Genomic DNA, 19164 nt, shown 5'->3' with positions numbered 1-19164 from the left:
ATTCCCTGTTGTCAGGCAGCCAATCCCCACAATTAAATTAATTTTCCAGATTTTTTTGTTATCACTTTGTAGATAATCATTGTTAGATTCAACGATCACTTCCAAAAGCCATGGCAGTGACCATCAGATCCAGGTTCATGTTATGTAACAATTGAAAGTGCCAACCCATTGCGTTGAAAATATATTTTTTTTAAACCCGTAACAACCCCTTTGTCGGCCCACTGCTGGATGAAGGCCTCGGCCACGCTTGTGTAGCTCATGGGGCTTGCGCTAGTCAGGTCGTTCATTGTTTATTCTTTTTATACATCTCATTGTCGACAACGCAATCAAAATCTGATTTTAAAACCTGATTCTGAGCTGTGTTTGGAGCATATCTCGTGTTGGGCTTTCGCCACGGACTACTGCGGGTGTCTTCCCCAGTTGATAACGGACACAAGAGGCTGCGAACACCCACACGGCGGATTCAAAACCGTCATGCCAAGGCGTTTGGACGTCGTGGGTTGACGGATACACGCGGTGAAGGGGCCAGAGCGTGGGGGGGGGGCAGGGGTCGGCACCCACCCGTTCTCCAGCAGCGTCATGCCGATCACCTCCCTGACCCCAGGGTTTTCCGCCTTCTCTGCCGTGCACCTCGTGAGGTCCCACGTGCCCAGCCGCACCGAGGGTCGGCCCTCCGCTCCGTCCGCGCCGGGCAGGCACGGCGACGGAGGCCGCCCCACCCGGCCCGACCCGGTCGCCGCCGCCGCCGCCGCCACCCCCACCGCCGCCCCCGCCGCCCCCGCCGCCCCGTCCGCGACTCCGTTGGGGCCCTGCGGCACGTTGGCGTAGAGAGACGCCGGCCGGGGCCCGTTGCTACGCGCGCCGTCGTGCTTGCCGTTGCTCTCGTTCGGGACGGCGCCGCCGTCGGGCGGGGCCCGCGTTTGGGCCCCCGGGGCGGGCGTCGTCGTCGCCGTGTGCTCGGCCGTGTCGGCGCCCAGGGGCCCCACGCAAATCTCGGGCTGGATGTGCTGGAGCTTGGCGGCACCAATGCCGCTGACCAGCGCGAGGTCTTCCACCTGGGGCATGGGAGACAAACGAAGTGAAGCTGGCGGCCCCATTTGGGGAGGAACGCTTCGGCCCTGTTGAGTAAGACGTCTGAAGGGAAGGGCAGCGGTACAGGACATGGAGGGGGGGGGGTTATGCAGTTTGTGGGGGCACGACGCAGCTTAGCTTGGCGCAGTTCTCATAGCAACAAGACTTTGGGCCATTGTGGATTCTGGGTTCAAATCTGAGGCCGTACACTCACTACGCTCATTTAAATTCTGGGCTGTCAAGCGAATCGATCGTCTCAACCTGGCTACACCAATGTCATACTGTGAGATAAAAGTTTATTGGCTGGATTTCTGCCTCGCAGGCTGGTGCGTGTGTGCGTGGTGATGACGTCACCGTGCACATCTGCGCGGTGACGTCACACGCGCCCCCCCCCCCCCCAGCGTCAAGCCGACGTCACGCCTCCCCTCTCTACCCACCCTCCACCCTGGCCGTGTCTCCCGTGCAAATGCAAGCGATACCCGATCATACTATTATATCACACTATAATGTCATACTTTATCATACTATAATATCATACTGATGATATCGTACTGATGACATCATAATTTATCATCGTATGATATCATACTATATTCAGAATAAGAATCTTTATTTAAGACTGGATTAATCTGAGCTATTAAACAAAGATTTCGCGGGAGGGAGGGAGGCGTCTTAAAGATCCGCCAGCAGCTCGTCTATACAAAAATAACCCCGTAACATTACATTTCATTTCACTAAATGATGCACATTTCCAGCTCTGAAGATGAAAATTAAATATCAGTCTGGCACAGAACCTGACAGTGGTGTGCAAAGGAGAGTGCAGCACCCCTAGCGTGGACAAGAGGGAGTTAAAGACACGTCACAAGTAATTTTGCGACGGATGATTTTATATGATAATAGATTTTTTCCCTTTTTTCCAGTCAGAAAAAGGTGAAAAACCTATCATCATAAATTGGTACTGGCAAAGGAGGTCCCATGATGTAAATTCTCACCCCGAGCTCTCATTACTCTGATAGTGCATTGTCTTTGTGCTGTACACCTTTTGGCGTCCTCTGGTCTAACACCGTTTGAGACTAGGCTCGAAAGAAAGCTGTCTCTGGTGTGGACCAATCAGCTTCAAGGACAATGCGTAGATTATCAGAGCATGTTTTTTGTTTGCATTCTGACCACAAGTATCGTGGTGAATGCAGACATGATTCCTTGTAAAAGGTTTCAGTTTGGTGTTTTAACATCTTAACATCATATTTTGGTACTGGCAAGGGAGGTCCCATGATGATGGATGATTTTATACTTGGGGCAACGGATGCTTATCACCCAATTAGGATCGGTGCTCGTGTCCGCCGTGTGTTCTCCATGTTTCACATTGCGGTTGATGAGCACAGGCCACAAAATACAAATCGGAACATTTATTTATTTAAGACACAGATGTCCAGTGGGTGTCCAAAACCATAAATCCCACCGATGTCCAACGCCCCAAATCCGCTGAGCATTCCGCGAAACAAGGGCTCGATTAAACGTTGCGGCTTCACAGATTTCACTCCTTTCTCAAGTTGGGCAAAGTAAAAAAAAATGTTGGGGGGGGGGGGGGGGGGGTAAAAATAAATAAATAAACGACCGTGACGGTGGTGTGTGTGTGTGACCAAGAGAGCGCCAATTCACCCAGCTAGGCCAATGACCTCATCCGGCCGTGTCGGCAGTTTTCCTCTCTGCCGCATCGGCGAGGCAGCGACGGAAGCGGGGGGGGGGGGCAAGCCGCGTCACGTCGGCATGCGCATTAGCGGCCGACTGCTCGGCAGCGAACACACACACACTCACCTCACTCCCGGACGCCAATCAATAATGGGCTTCAGGCTTTAAGTGGATTCAAACAAAGCTGAGGCGAAGGTAAGACGTAACGATTGAAGAATATCCTTGAAAGAGGTGATGTGTGTGTGTGTGTGCATCTATCACGTTCAGTTTAGTGATTAGCGCACTGCGCTATGAACCCGGCGGCCCGAGTTCGATTCTCGCGCACGGCCAACACCAGTGACGATTATCTGAACCCGTCCTGGGCCTCCCCAAGGTCGACTCAGCCTCAAATGAGTACCTGGTGCAGTGTGTAAACATGGCCACAAGGAAGACAAAGGCGACCGGATGTGGTGCTGGCCACCCACCCCTCTATGTGCCCTGTCAGACTTCATCGGTGCTCGCTAACAACATTTTCCCCAACAGTCTATTAAGGCTATAACAAGGGATTTTTGTCTTTGTCTATCGCGTTCGTATCTTTCTCAAAAACCTCCAGACAAACAATCACCATAATCCATTCTCTATCAAGAGCTGGGCGGCGAACGACCATTTCCACACCATGGAGAGGTGGGCCGCAGCGACGGAGAGGAGACAGAGCGACGGCAGTGGGGGGACGCGCGACAAACACGGGAGGCTGATCAAGCGACTCGCATTCGGAAGATCGTCGAGTTAGAATCCTGGTTGGGGGTTGGCTCGTCAAGACACGTCCGTCATTAATGCTGCCCCCAAAGGAGAATATACACAAGAGGAGACGTTTTGGGAAATGGCCCTTTACTCAGCATAGCAGAGTAAAAGCCATCACCAACACCCTCGGTGATCACGTCAAAAAATATAAACCACCAAGCGAACTGCAGTTATCGTCGCAGCAATGGCTTTTGGCTGGCCATCTAACAAAGAAAATCACCGCTTGTGATTCTGTCGCCGTCTGGAACGCTCCTCCCTCCTACATTAGGAAGCCACTGGAGCTTTGCACTTTTAAATCATCTACATAGCAAACTCATTTCTTTATATAGCTTTCTATGTTAAGTTTTTTGTCCTTCCCCTGCACCTCCGAATAGCACGATTGTCTGCGTACGATGTGAAAGAAGTGCAGCAACATACCTAACTTACAACCTCACCGATTATACACGATTTCCTCTCTCGGGAAGTGCTATTGACGTGCGTGAGTTTTTGGTTGTTGTGTGTGCGCTTGAGCAGAGCTGCCAATGTAGAACGCACGCACGGTGGTCCCCTCCCCCAGGTCTCACAGGATCGGGGGACATTCCAGGAGAGTTTGGGCACCACGGTGGCGAGATGTTAACAACCTCGCCTGGTATACAGGAGGTCATGGGTTCAATCCTGACCCTGACGACTATATATTGCATGTTCTCCCTATGGTCGTGTGGATTTTTCTTCGGGCACTCTGGTTTTTCCCCTCCACATTTAGAATCACCGTGCGTTTAGAGTATTCGGCTGCTATACATTTCCACATGATGATAAGCCACTTCATCGAGCTGTCATTTGTTGCCAAGTTGCTTCTGAAAAAGAGCTACACTAACTCAGAGGGCCTGACCTGGTCAAATAGTTCAGTTGAGATTTGGTCGTAGGCTGCTGGAACATGCAAATACAAAAATATAGAACTAAAACCAACTGAGTGTTGTGTGGGTGTGTTGGCGTGTGGGTGGATCATCTGTCAGTCATCTCAGTCAGTCAAACCCATAACACCTCTGGGTCTGTCCCTTAACCTGTCATCAGTGATACCTTCCTCACTTCACTCGATGGCCTAAAACTGCACCTCGCCTGTCGCAAGCGCCGTGGTGACATCACCGGCCACGCAGTGGCGAATGGCAGCTGCTGTTGTTGTTGTAGGGAAAGTCAGGGCGGGGGGGAGGGGGCACCTTGCGGAAGCCGGAGATCTGCTGCCGGTACTCGACGATGCTGTGCGCGATGGCGCGCGACACGCCCGGCAGCGTCATCAACTGCTCCTCGGTGGCCGTGTTGATGTTGATGCGGTCCACGCCGTACGGGAGGCCTCCGTACTCCCTCCCGGGGCCACCACGGTGGCAGCTCAGTGGGCCCCCCATCGCGCCGCTAAACAAAAGACAAAGTTCCCCCGTAAATAGCCTTTAACAGACTGTTGGAGCAAGTGCTGTTACCGAGTAGCACCGATGAAGGTCGGCACGGCGCACGAGGGGGTGGGTGTTCAGCATCACGCCCGGCTGCCTTTGTCCCCTAGTGGTGAGGTTAGAAACCACACCAAGTACACTTTTGAGGCCGAGTCGACTTCGGGGAGGCCCAGAACTGGTTCAGATATCCGCCACCGATGTTGGCAGTGAGCGACAATCGAACTCGGGTCGCCGGGTTCGTAGTGCAGCACGCTAACCGCTACACCACCGCTCCCCACACATACACCAAACACACACACACACGTATGTGCGTAACAGGATGAAGAAAATGATTGCGCGTGCAGACGGATTCAAAACACAATTATTTTTTGCGGCCTTTCCTCCGTTGTGTTCTTATCGTCTTTTCTCCTCTCCGACGGCAAGATAGCGTGCGCATGTCATTTCGAAAAATAGTGCACGATTAGTTTCTTGCACGCACGATTTGATGCACGTATCAAATGTATCTATTTATCAGCTTCGACGACAGTAACACACGGCAGAAAATACCGGGGGGAGGTGGGGGGTAGGTGGCTAAAAGTGAACCCCAATGCGTTGGCAAAGCACACAAGGACACTCTGCTATCCAGCCACCTAAATTTAACCACTGGCATAGCAAATGTTCAAAACGTTCTACGCCCTTATTGAAAATTCGCAGTTTCGCTTTAGCAAGCTGACGCATGGCACTGGCTAATGTGGAGGGAGCAGGCAGTCTCGGCGCAGCGGTTCCCAACTGGAGGGCTCGCCCTGCCTGGGTTGTGTGAAGAGGGGTGGAATTGTTTGTAAATGTTCGCAAAATCCAGCGTAGATATTGAAGCGCATCAGCAACTTTGACACCATTTGCATTCTTAAGATGCGGTGATAATACCTGAAGCTTAAGAGTCTAGTCTTTTATGACTGCCTTAAAACCACATAATTCAGAGCTGGAATTAACCAACAGAGGCGAAATGGGGTTAATTGTGCAGCTATTGGTGACCAGGCTGAGACCACCAACTTGTAACAATTGAGACATCTGTCAAAGAGAGTTTCATAGCTCATCGGATTCCTCTAGTATTCTGATTTAGAGAACGAAGCTTTAATCTGGGTGGATAAAACCCAAATTCCACTGTGGCATCTCAGCGCTCCGATGTAGAACTCTCACCCTCTGAGCCACACGGCCACCTCTGAACTCCTCGCAACAGTCCCAACTACGAGCCAAGCGCTCGAATGACACACGGCGCCAGCCGGCACGACGATGCCAAATGACAACGCGGAGACCAGCGTCCTCCAGCGTCCTCCAGCCGACGGCTCAGAAGGGAGCGCTCGGTCCTCGACGCTTCAGACACTCTCTCGAGAGAGAGACGTCGGGGAAAGGCGACGGCGGCTGCAGCAGGGGGTGGGTGGGGGGTGGGATTGAAGAATGGTGCACTCCAAGTGCTCTGCGGAGCCGCCCGTTGCACAACCGCCACCCGTTTGCACGGCTATTTGACATCGTATTCACGAGTCATCAACACGGCTGGCTTTTGACCGAATACGCCCGATGGCTGGCATTGGTTACTCACGAGTCGTTTCAATTGTGAACATTGTGTTTTGGGCGCAGGTCCGTGAAAGTGATATGAGGGTTGACAGTGGGTCCGCGGGTCCAGAGGGGATGGGAACCGCTAGACGAAGGGGGTGGGCGGGGGGCAGTGGGGGGGGGGGTGGGCGTGGGGGTAGGGGGGGGGGGATTTGGCAGGAAGGGGGGGTAGCGGTACCTGCTGCGAGCGAGGTGCGCGCCGCCACCGGCTCCGCTCCCTACTCCAGTCTCCTCTCCGTCAGTGACACCCGGCGCTGGTGCCGCGAGCCTGGCGCCGGTGGCATCCGAGAGCGAGCGCGGCGGAACGGCCCCCTGCCGACGAGCGTGGCCATGAAAGGCAATGGGCAGACACGCGGCGGCCGTGTTAGCGTGACTACCCAAGACAACTCCCACCACTATCACCGCAGTCTCACCACGTGACCACATCCCCGCCCGGTTCCCGCTCAGGGCCCCACAAGACATCTTCCCATGGGACCATCTCTCACCGACTGTCACCAGAGTTGTGCTCGACCCCGACCGGATTTCCCACCACTCTCTCCCCATCCTACTCCCAGCAGACAACAGCCCCAGCCCTGTCTCTGGGCTCCGTGCCTGAGGCTTAAGCGAGTCAAACGCCATTAGCAATAGACCGGCGTACCGGGATAGCCGAGTTGTTTATTTTGTTTAACCAGGTGAGAACTCAAGCGGCCACGATGATAGAAAATGCGGGGCATTAGTCCGACAGTTGGTGGTAATGCTTGCTGTGTTGTAGTCTCAATTGAGTCATTTGGGGGAGGGGGAAGGGGCATTTTCTAATTTGGCATGTGGTTTTGCCAAATTCTAACATTAGGGCCTACGTGTTAAAATGTCCGGCCATCGAAACAAAGACGGTCACCGCATCGCGCACTTCTGCGGCCGCCTGGAACGCTCTTCCTTCCGATAAAGGAAGCCACTGGAGATACACACTTTTAAATCTATATTGAAAACGCATTTTTCTAGAACTGCGTTTTGTGTTTAGTGTAGTTGTCCTTCCCCCGTACCTCCAATTAGCACAGTTGGCTACGTATGGTGTGAAAGAAGATTAATATACATACATATAAATTGGAGGCACTCTAGAAATCAACAGCTCTGCACTGCGTATGCAAACGGTGTACAACATTTCATGATAATGACACGTACAAGTACACGTAAACCAACCTTCTAAAAACCCACAAATCATCCACCGATGAGAAAAACAGATGCCAGCGAATGAGACGAGGGCTCGGTAATCGCGTGGGTTTGCTCAAGTCGCACGTGGCCTTGACATCACGTGGGGGCCGTATTCAATGCGGGCCCTCCTCTCGCCGACTCGGGCACCGAGCACTTTAAATCCAGCTGGGTGGCTCTTTTGAGATTCGGAGCGCTCGGCTCACGATCGCAAATGTCCCCACGTGAAATGTCACAACGCCAGCCCATCATCTTTCAGGGGTTGCCAAGAGGGCTACCGCTTTGTTGAAAGGCAAGAGAATGTTTTGGATTTCGATTTAAAGCTTTCGTGACTGCAGGGATTCATCTTCTTGGTTCTTTCGGTAAAGTCACGTGACTTTACCGAAAGAACCAAGAAAATGTTTTGGATCATAGCCAAAAATTTAATTTGCACCTCTGGTTTGGGGACACCAGCTGAGACAAAGCCCCCCCCAGAGAGAGACACTTTTAACTACCATTTTGAAAAACACTGCAACTCATCTGTTCATTCCAGCTGTTATTATCCAGGGCACATGAACACATCAACTAAGACAACAGATTGCTCTGTAGTTGGGCAGGCAGGCAAGCGGCCATTCATTGCTCCGTACAGGTACAATTTGTTGCCTTTATTGGACCGAAAATATCCACGCAATAATAATGATAATTCTAGATTTGAAGCTTTCGTGACTGCAAAGATTCATATTCTTAGGTTTTTTCGGTAAAGTCACGTAGGTAAAACATTAAAATGAATCAAAGTAAAATAAAATAAAAATCACGACGTTTCGGAGGCAACACAAGCTTCCGTCTTCAGGTGGAACCGTCACAGCCACGACAGCTGTATCAATTTTAATGTTTGACCTACATGATTTTACCGAAAAAACCTCAGAATATAATAATGATAGTTTAACATTTTTACAATGAGGCCTATAGCGTGGTAAGCGCTGCTCAAGGAAAGCCTTGTGGGCCCGTGGAGGGGTGGGAATGTTATTTTTGTTTAAAAATAAAAAGACGTTTTTATGCATCCATCATCTTGCGTGCGTGCACCGCTTCCAAATATGTCCACGGCAAACGCGCGATGACGACGAACTGTGTTTGTTTATTTCCCGCAGCTGCTTGCAACTTGTGCAAAAGGACGTCGCTGTTTATTTTACTCGGAGTATATTCACCGCGGCCGCCGGGTCCCAGCAAGAGAATTCTTTCGCTGCTCAGTGACGTGCGGTGATCACAAGGCTGCCCTGTTCAATCTCGTGGAGGGTGGGGAGGGGTTTAAAGTTGCCTATGCACTGTAGGTAAGAGATTTGTTCGACAACTCTGGGGGCCCCTCCAGCCACCTTTTGCTAAGGCCGATCACGCTCTCCTCGATACCGCACCATCGGCGAAAAACCCGCAATGCCTGCGATGCCTCCGTTTAATGGAGCGAGGTCACCGTGATTTCCTGCTCGAAGGAGCGCCGAGGAAGCGCTCGCATCCCGTTCACAGCCGCGAGACAGCTGCGGATATTCCACGTTCGTGTGACGGAGGCGAGTCCATCCACTGGAAAACACTGTTGGCAATTTTCCTGGAGGGATGACGATGATAGTGGGCTGAGTCAAACACCAAGCACAATTTCAACTCGCTACCTTACAGTTACAAGCCACTCGCTCTTCCGCTAAACCACCTACAACACCATGTTTAATACGACTTGGTAAACAACAACGACGTTTAACCATCTGTGACAAGACGCAAACTGAACAAAAACTTGAAAACTGCGCAAAGAAGCATGGAGAGATATATGCTTAAACTTTACATTCAATATCAATATCAAGGTGCCATGAGTGCAAGGCCGTGTTTGCCACCACCGCCCCACCTCCGCAACGTTCTGTACCCTCCGCCAGATCCTGCAATTGCTACACGGTAGGCACAAGATCTGCCCTGAGAGTGTCCCACCACCATGGGCACGATGGTGCCAAGATGTTAACCACCACGCCTGGTATACAGGAGGTCATGGGTTAGATCCCGACCCTGACGCCTGTATATTTTGAGTTTGCATGTCTCTCTCCCTGTGGTCGCGTGGAATATTCTCCAGGCATTCTGGTTTTTCTCTACACATTTAGAATCGACACGAGAATTTGGCTGCTATAAATGTCCACGTGATAAGCCCCTTCGTTGAGCTATCATTTGTGGCCAGGTCGCTTCTGAAAAAGAGCTACTGTACATAGCTGAGTGGGGCCTTACGTGGTAAAATAAAAAGACAATTTTAGTTTTATCTGCTCTCATGCCTTCGCCTTGGTCGCCAGACTTTACATTGATAAAATTACACAGCGCAGCGGTAGGAACCACTACACCACCATTCTCCGCCCCCTTGTAGGTTTGACCTTCCACGAAGCTCACGGATCCCCTCCTAAATCTCATCCACTGCACAAACCATGGCGGTAGACGCGGATACCTGATGCACAAATGGAAAAAGAACTCCAGTAGTGCGCGACTGTGAGTCATCCAGAACAGACTGTAGTACAACGTGCAACGCCGCAATCCCCCCCCCGATCCACAAATACGAAGGCAGACATCGCAGCGATGCACTCCACTGCTCCTTGACCAACCTGAACGCGAGATAGTAGTCGTTGCGCCGCATCTACATCGGCCGTACGTCAAGAAGAAGGAGACCGCGCGGACGTACGCAGCGACGCCGCTGGCTTTTAATGGGAAACACGTGCAGAGAGAACGGCTACAAAAAATGTGCGGCGGCCGCGCCATGTAGGGTCATTGCGGCGGTGCGAGGTTAGGTTCTGCGCACTCTGCCACCAGCGCCAGCGCTCGGCCCGGCCAAACCCAGACAGGGTACACGACGGCACCCCCTCGACATACCAAACGTGGGCGCGCGCCGCCGTCATCATCATCACCGCGACAACCACCGACACCCGCGGCCCCCCTCACGCCCGCGTCCGTACAGAGCGCGCGCGCGTGGGTGGGTGGGGGGAGTCAACGGTGGCCATCCTCTACGATCAGAATCAGATCAGAGTCGGAATCTTCATTTATACTGAGGGAGGAATCGATGGGCTATGAAGCTCTCTCTCGACACATGTCCAGGAAGGGGGCGCCGGGGTCAGGAACGTTACAACAACAAACAATACAACAACAAAAACAACAACACACGATAGGAGTGTAGAGTATGGGAAAGGTAAACAAATCACTTAAAAAAAACGAATAAAACGAAACAATTTTTTTTATATTACCAGGTAAAGCCCACCGAGCTATTTTTCAGAAGCGACCTGGCCACAAATGATAGCTCAACAAAGTGGCTTATTACATGGAAATATTCGAGCAGCAAAATAATCTAAATGCATTTTTCTAAATGCGGGGGAGGGGGGGGACCGGAGGACAACAGAGGAACGTTTGTATGACCAGGATTTCCCAAACTCCAGCCCACGCTACTTAGTCTTTCTGCGTTTAGCCAATTAACTCCCCGCCCTTCAATAACAACCATGCCGCATGCGCCCACACGTCCCACGTGAAGCGCTAATCAATAAACGCTGCCTGCGATGAGCACGGTTGGCTACATATGGTGCAAAAGTTGCTCAACATACATTTATACCGAGCACATGCGCACAGGGATCCCATGCACACGCACACGGAACAAGTGTAAAAAACAAAGGATCCACTGTATAGCCTTAACAGACTGTAGGGGCAAGTGCTGTTAGCGAGCACCAATGAAGACCAGGACGGTACACCAGGAAGTACGTGGCCAACACCACGCGCGACCGCCTTTGTCTCCCCAGTGGCGATGTTTTTACACACCGCACCAGGTACTCATGTGGGGCTGAGTCGACCTATAGGGAGGCCCAGGACCGGTTCAGATAATCGTCACTGGTGTTGGTGGCCGTGAGCGGGAATCGAACTCGGGTCGCCGGGTTCATATTGCAACGCGCACACACACTGAGATCTCAACCTTAATTCGAACAGGCCCCATTAATGCAGACTGCATGAATTTCTCAGCGCATCGCTCGGGACGTGTTAAACAATCATCAGGCGTATGATTGGTGGTGGGTCACGAGGACTGGAGAGACTGGGAAACCCTGCGTATGGCAGCACTCATAATTTGGACCCAAAAGTGCCCCAAGAGACAACTGGGTGTTATTTCATTTCATCAACCAAACAATCGTCGTCCGCAGAAACGTGGTAATATTTTATTCGTTTACATCCGGAAAGGTCACAATGAGCCCGAACACTCTTTTTCGGGAGGGCATTTGCTATATCGGGATGTGTGGACAACACCAATTACATTGCTTCTATTTATCTACGGAAGGAAATTTGGGCACCACATTGGCAAGATGTTAACTCCCTTGCCTGGTATCCAGGAGGTCGTGGTCTCGATCCCGACCCTGACACCTGCTATATATTTGGAGATTGTGTCTCTTTCCCCCTTGGTTGCATGGATTTTTCTCCAGGTCCTCCGGTTTTTCCTCCCACATTTAGAACTAAACGTTTAGAGTATTTGGCTGCAATACAATTTCCACGTGACAATCCACTTCGTTATCATTTGTCACATCTGAAAAGAGCTCCACAGCCCAGTGGGCCTTACCTGGCAAAATAATAAAAATAGTTTCGTTTTTAATTGAGAGAACCCAGAGGAAACACACGCAGAAGACGGGAAGACCCTACAGCCTCCACACAGAAGAGCGCCAGAGTCAGGAATCGAACCCAGGTGCTTCTGCCTGCGAGGCGTGTGAGTGTTACCACTCCGCCACCACCCTGCTTCTATAAATAACTGCGGGTGTACGGTTCCCAGCGGGGTTACCAGATACATAAGGGCGTGGAGCTATTGTGCATGTGCACGTACAGTATAGCACCTCCGATAATCACGGTTGGCTACGTACGGCGTGAAAGAAGTTCAACACACACTTAGCCGTTTGTCACTCCACTGCTGGATGAGTGCCCCCCTAACGCCTGCGTGGGCCATGGGGATTATTTGACCATACTTCACCGTGCTGTTCAGCACAGGTTGAAGACGGGCAATAAAACAATGGATGTTGTTGCACCGCTGCACAGTGGAAGCCCAGAGGTCGATAGAGTCCTGGCACAGAATGCCATTGTGGGCCCTCCTTCTTCATGAGCGTCAAATCGAGAGGCTCCGCTGTGAGGCCCCCTTTTCAAACTCCGCTCATCCTCGCAGCAGTGGCTTTCGGCTAACCATCGAACAAAGAGTCGTCACCGCATCGTGCGCTTTCAGGTGCGCTTCTGCGGCCGTCTGGAATGCTCTTCCTTCCAATGTTAGGAAGCCACCGGAGGTATGCACTTTTAAATCTAATTTGAAAATGTATTCTTTTAGAACTGCTTTTCGTGTTTAGTTTGTTGTCCTTCCCACCGCAGCGAAAGAAGTTCAACATACATAGATAGGTACGTGTGAAGCCTGGGGTGAACCCTTAATGCCCTCTTCTGCTCATCACGCAGCTCCGTGAACCCGATGACAACCCTGCTTTCCTCACAAGCGGAAGCTTCGACGAGAGCGGGACACCGCAGGATACGCAACCTAGGCGTCTACCGCATCTACAAAACAATGAAACTTTTGCGTTTGCATCGTCGGTCGGCGTCGTTTAACATCCGGCCCGGTAAACTTCCACCGACCTGGGCCGATGCTCAGTCACCGTTCCAAGTCGACGGTGATGACGACTTGGGCCGACTGGTCTACGGGGCAACGCGCCAAAATCCCGGCACGCTCTTCTTGCGCCGGTCCCAAGAACGTAAAGGCCGCCGTGACGAGCCGGGTGGGGCACGGCACAATTTACACACCGCAACAATAATCCCCCTCGATGTGTCGGAGTCGGATCCGCGGCATGCCAGAATGTCTCCACGCTCACGCCGTTGAGACGTCGCGGCATTCATCTCTGTTGGCAACCCCGAGCCAAACAAGTGGAAATTCCACATTCCCAGTGCGGCCGCTTACTCTTTTACTGACCCAGATCTGGTGGAAATCCTGGCTTGCGCCCCCACCCGCGTGTGCGCAAACACGCGCGCGCACACACGCGCGCGTCCTTTCTCGCCACGCAAATGATTCCATTTGCAGCGTCGCTACGGGCAACCGCCTCTATGTGGAATAAACACCAGTGAAGAGAAACGCTATCCGTTTATTCATTATTATTTTTTATCATCATCATCACATTTTTTTTTATTTTACAGTCAAATATTTTCTCAGGGCACCCACCCACCCTTGAAACGCCTGCCGACCCCCACAAAAAATCCACCAGCTGTCCTCAACACACAGCCAGGGCTCTTTAAGGAATCCATGCAGGATTCACAGGGGCACACATTTCAGAATCAGAATCTTCATTAATCCCGGAGAACTCCGGGATTGTGAAGCTCTTTTTACAAAGATGTCCAGTAGGGGCGGGTCACATAGTTACAACAGGGAGGCCGTTTAAACCCAGGGTCCATCTTCTTGGTTCTTTCGGTAAAGTCAAGTCCTCAGGTGAAGACCAGGTCTGTCGGGGAGACAGCGTCTGAATGAATGACGCTGTCTCCCCGACAGACCTGGTCTTCACCTGAGGCCGGCTGCTTGCGTTGTGGCCGAAACGTCGTGAGAATTCTTTTATTTTGTTTTATTTTTATTATTTTATTACTTCCCTTCTACGTGACTTTACCTAAAGAACCAAGAAGATGAATCCCTGCAGTCACGAAAGCTTTAAATCGAAACCCAGAGTCCAGTCAAAATTATCAATCAACGTGCCTCTGTCCTTCAACGGTGGAGCCCGTGGTGGAAATTCCATATTTCCATGACAGGGGGCAGTCCATCCAGGTACTAACCACAGCTGTCTATTCACAAAGCGCTACTAGTTTTATCAACCCCCGAGGAACACGATGGGCTGAGTTGACCAATCGACCGAACGTATAACTTTCACATTGGCCTGAGCGCGCATTGACAACCTCACTGCCACCCGGATCAGATTCCAAACTCAAGCAAACAAATAATAATAAAATAATTTGAATCCCTGTCAATCTACTGCTGTTAATCATGGCCACCACCTCTGCTCTGGCGATAAATGAATGCCCTATAGAAATTACTGGGGGGGGGGGGGGTGCAGGGGGGGGCGCCAAAAGTGAATCCGATGCATTGGCAACACACGCAAGCGTGTCCCTCTCTCTGACAGCCTGAACGGAGCCACCGAACCCGACAAGGGCTCAAACGTTTCGCCTGCATTTCACTTCAGCACGCCCATCCATTGCGCATTGGCTTGCGTTGCAGTCTGGGGCAGTGGTCCACAAAGCGACCGCTGGTGGCCCGCAAAGGCGGTGGAAATGCCATGGCGGAGCGCCAGATTCTACTTGAATTCACGCTAATGATTCACCCGCTAAGGATTCCAAGGATTCGACGGTCAGGCCCTATGCTCAGAAAGCCACAAGACACTGGAATGTACATCGAGTTCGGTGTTCATGTCTGACGTTGACGGTCAAACTAAGGCACCATTAGACACATGCAGGGTTCATCGTGTCAGACTCGGAGACATTAAGACAAATTTGCCAACTTTAGTGTTCACGATCAAGGCTTAGTGTGGCTACGACACCTTTAGTATTCTTAGGATTCAGGTATAATGCCTAAGACAACTTAAATAATCTTTAGGTTCAGTGTAAATGCCCATGGCTCAGAGAGTCTAAGGAATCTTTCAGATTCTGAGGGTTCCGTGATTACATGCAATGCTCAGGGGGCCAGACTAAGGCCCCTCTAGGACTGTTAGGGTTAAATGGCAAGGCCCGAGGCTCAAGGAGTCAGACTAAAGAGCACATTTACAGCGTTCAATGTCAATGCCCAAGCGCTTTAAAGCCTGTTTCAAAGGCGCAGCACTGGTGCAGGCAACCTTCGTGTAAATAGACAAACGAGTACCGCCCGCAAGAGTTCCCACTGCGAACGCGTTAATGAGTAACGTCGGTGAACGTGCGCGCATGCCAATTAACTCGACTCAACGAGCATAACGCGCGTGCCCTGCACGCGATGTTTGTCAAGGTCGAGGAGGCGTTAAAAAAAACAACGCGAGCCAACTTCATTAAATGTTGAAGCTACCGGGCGGCTGCATGATTTATATCCCCAGGACAGGCCTCTCGCTTCTGAACTCAATCGGGCATCATAAAGCGGAGGAGCTGCAAGCGCGGCCCGTGCTTGGTATGGGTTGGAATCAATACTCAAAAACACCAAAGCTGTATTACGGTTTCCAAACCAGGCCGAAAGAGCAAACGATGCAGTTGAGTGGCTGCTTAACTGACTGCAAGGAACAGACTCTGCTGTTGAGGGTAATGCCTCCGACGTGGGGTTAGTGCGGCGCTCCTGGTTTCCGGTGCGGCAATAATAATAACCGTAAAAAATACAACGTGCCGTCCGCTTCACGGTTGACATCGTTCGATACGAGTAAAGCCATTGACTGTGCCAGCGTCAGGATGCGAATACAAAAAAGCACATTCCTGCGGAGGGAGCTGGTAGGAACGTTGGGTTGCTCGGTCAATGGCCAGGATCAACGGCGGCGTGGTGTATTCTGCAAATATGCCCGACTGTGAGGGCGAGCACAAGCCGGCGTGAGTAGGTCAAACGCTGAGTTTTATAAGGGCACTACGGGGTGACCAGCCCCTCCCCACCCAGCCCCACCCCTCCCAACCCCCACCCAGCCCCACCCTCCCAACCCCCACCCAGCCCCACCCAGCCCCTCCCCACCCAGCCCCTCCCGACCCTCTCCACCCAGCCCCTCCCCACCCTCCCCTCCCCACCCAGCCCCACCCGCCCCACCCAGCCCCTCCCCACCCTCCCCACCCAGCCCCTCCCTGCACGACGGACGGACACAATAATCCCCTGTGGGCTGGTGTAACCAGGAGGTTCCTACCAGTATAATACATGTGTTGTGTGGTAAATGACGACGCTGAGGCAGGTCTCAAAGGAAGTAAGTAAACACCAGGGGTAGCTGTCCTACACTCGGTCCTTCCCTTGGACCCTTAGCTCTCTCCACTGCTAGGCTACTGGCTGTCTCTTCGCCTTCCGTAACTACAGCCGGCTCCTACAGACTCCCAGAGCTCTACCCCGGCTGTCTCTTCAGCTCCCTTCAACCGCTCTCTCTATCCCGGGCCCCCCCAAAGACCCCGCTTTCGTCACGGGGCCCCCCTTAAGTTACCCCCAGGTTACATGACGTCATTGCACCTCACAGCGCGTATGACGTCACGTCCCCATATAACTCCTCTACACATGGGTATGTAGAGGAGTAGCATGGGGACGTGACGTCATACGCGCTGTGCGATGCGATGACGTCATGTCTCCTCGTGGTACTTAAGGGGGACCCGCGTGACGAAAGCGGGGGTCGTTGTGGGAGTCCAGGATGGAGAGTGGTTGAAGAGACAGCAGAGGGGTAGAGCTCTGGGAATCTGGAGAGAAACCGGTGGTCGTCGTGGAAGGTGCTGCTCTCCTCGGTCGGTGTTGGCTGAAACCCCGATCCGACTCGAGAGAGAGCCCCAGAGCTAGCCGAGCTAGGGACAGACAGAGCCGAGGGTCCACGTGAAGGACCCAGTGTAGGGCACATACCTCTAGTGAAAGTTGTCACCAACCCTTGTTAATAAACCGGCGCAAGCCCTTACATGAAGACCTGCCTCTGCGTCGTCATTAAGAACACAACAGGTAGACTACAGTCTAGTCGACTGGCAGGTCTCATGCGGTGGGGCACAAGGTGGCGCTTCTTCTTTCGTATGGATTAATAAAATTAGGATTAAAGGTGTAATTTTAGATTTGTTATCCACTCAATTGTTTGTTCAGGCACTCCCACCTCTCCGGAGCTCCACACTCGTGATAGGCCCTTCAGCCAGCAGTGACACGAACAAGTAATTGCGGGGCTACGCCTTTGCCTCTCACGAGCTCAAAACAAAATAGTACACTTTGGTTCTTTTGGGAAAGTCACGTAGAAAATAAAATAAAATAATAACAGAATACGACGTTTCAATGGCAACGCAAGCAACCATCATCAGGTAAGAATGAATGAGAGTAAACTTAGAAACACAATGCAACACAACACAGAGAGCCGGCCAACACAACAGCCAACACCCCACCTGGCTGACCACGCTCAGCTGTTGTTGTTTCTAAGTTTACTCTCATTCATTCTTACCTGATGATGATTGCTTGTGTTGCAATCGAAACGTCGTTTTCCATTATTATTTGATTAGATTTTCTATGTGACTTTACCGAAAGAACCCAAGAGTAACTCCTGCAGTCACGAAAGCTTCGAATCTAGTTTGAAAATAGTACAGCGAGGATAAGATCTTCCCAAGGTCATGCTAGGGCATTCAACATTTTTAGAAGTCCACATTTTTAACTATAAACAGCTCGTTACAAGCCCTCGATGATATTCGCTCGCCTTACATGGAAATAACGACCAAAATAAACAAACCTCGGAGTCTCCGGGGTTTATTGAATTTTATGTTTTACTCCCTCGGTCTTCAGTGGGGGCGGAGGGGGGGGGAACGAGTGAGTCAATTTGTTCTGTTTAACAAACCCAGCTGACCTCAAAGAACTGTGCTTACCGGATGCCCCCTAACAACTGAAATTAGCCAAACGTGAGCTGCGAGCTCAGGGACATCGACGTGTTTACGGTGGCAAACACTCAACTTACGTCGCCTCACGAGCACCCACGAGCAGCAGAAAGCCTCCATTCATTATGCATTATTCAAGGCCAAGGTCAACGCGCGAGGTCACGGGGTCACCGACGCGCTGCTGCCACCGCCACTGCGTGGCCGCTTGCGTGCTTCTGCTCGATTCCCTCAGCTGCCCGTGGACCCAATCCCCAAGGATCTTCTCCCGCAGCTTCTGACCAATTGCACAGGAGAATCGAGGATACCAACGGCACCACGCTTGTACTTCCCCAAAAAAACATGCCAACGTCAGGGCAACGTCGGGGCAACGCTGGACCAACGTTGGCCCAACGTTACTCCAGCGTTCCATGCTGGACTAATGGGGCGCCGTGGTGGTGAGGTGTTAACTCCCTCACCTGGTATGCAGGAGGTTGTGGATTCAATCCCGAACCGATGCCTGTTTGTTTGGAATATGCATGTCTCTCTCTCCCCGTGGTTGCGTGGATTTTTGTCCGGGTCCTCCGGTTTTTCCCCCCACATTTAGAAACACGCGTTGAGAGTTCTGGCTGCTATAAATTCCCACGTGATAAGCCACTTCGTGATCATTTGTGGAAAGGTCGCTTCCGAAAAAGAGATATATAGCTCAGTGGGCCTTACCAAGTAAAATAAAGAAAACTGTTTATAGTAAAAACTTGATTTGAAGCTTTCGTGACTGCAGGAATTGGTCTTTGGTTCTTTCGGAAAAGTCACGACACAGAGGCATTGGGTCTCTGTGTGTATATGTTGTGTGTCTCTCTCTCTGTGTCGTCTCTCTCTGCTTGTGTGTCTGTCTGTGTGTCTATGTTGT

At 51.6% G+C, this 19164-nt stretch overlaps 1 protein-coding gene across 2 annotated transcripts in view; it reads right to left on the bottom strand.

The window, feature by feature from the left end:
• LOC144735062 (endonuclease/exonuclease/phosphatase family domain-containing protein 1-like) overlaps positions 1-19164 on the bottom strand; it is a 36638-nt gene that overhangs the window by 11317 nt on the left and 6157 nt on the right. Inside the window, exons 1-4 of one of the 2 annotated variants that reach the window (XM_078617454.1) lie at positions 10334-10526; positions 6730-6863; positions 4734-4926; positions 562-1055 (exon numbers count right to left, since the gene is read on the bottom strand). In XM_078617454.1, coding sequence (XP_078473580.1) covers positions 562-1055; positions 4734-4919 — 680 coding nt within the window. In that variant the 5' untranslated portion in view covers positions 4920-4926; positions 6730-6863; positions 10334-10526. Of the gene's footprint in view, positions 1-561; positions 1056-4733; positions 4927-6729; positions 6864-10333; positions 10527-19164 lie in introns of those variants that run through there. The other variant, XM_078617453.1, reaches the window with a different exon arrangement.

The sequence above is a fragment of the Lampetra planeri genome, chromosome 54 (assembly GCF_965212315.1).
Source record: "Lampetra planeri chromosome 54, kcLamPlan1.2.h2, whole genome shotgun sequence".
NCBI lineage: Eukaryota > Metazoa > Chordata > Hyperoartia > Petromyzontiformes > Petromyzontidae > Lampetra > Lampetra planeri.
Note: the sequence above shows the minus strand (reverse complement) of the source record. Positions and strands in the feature narration are given on the sequence as shown.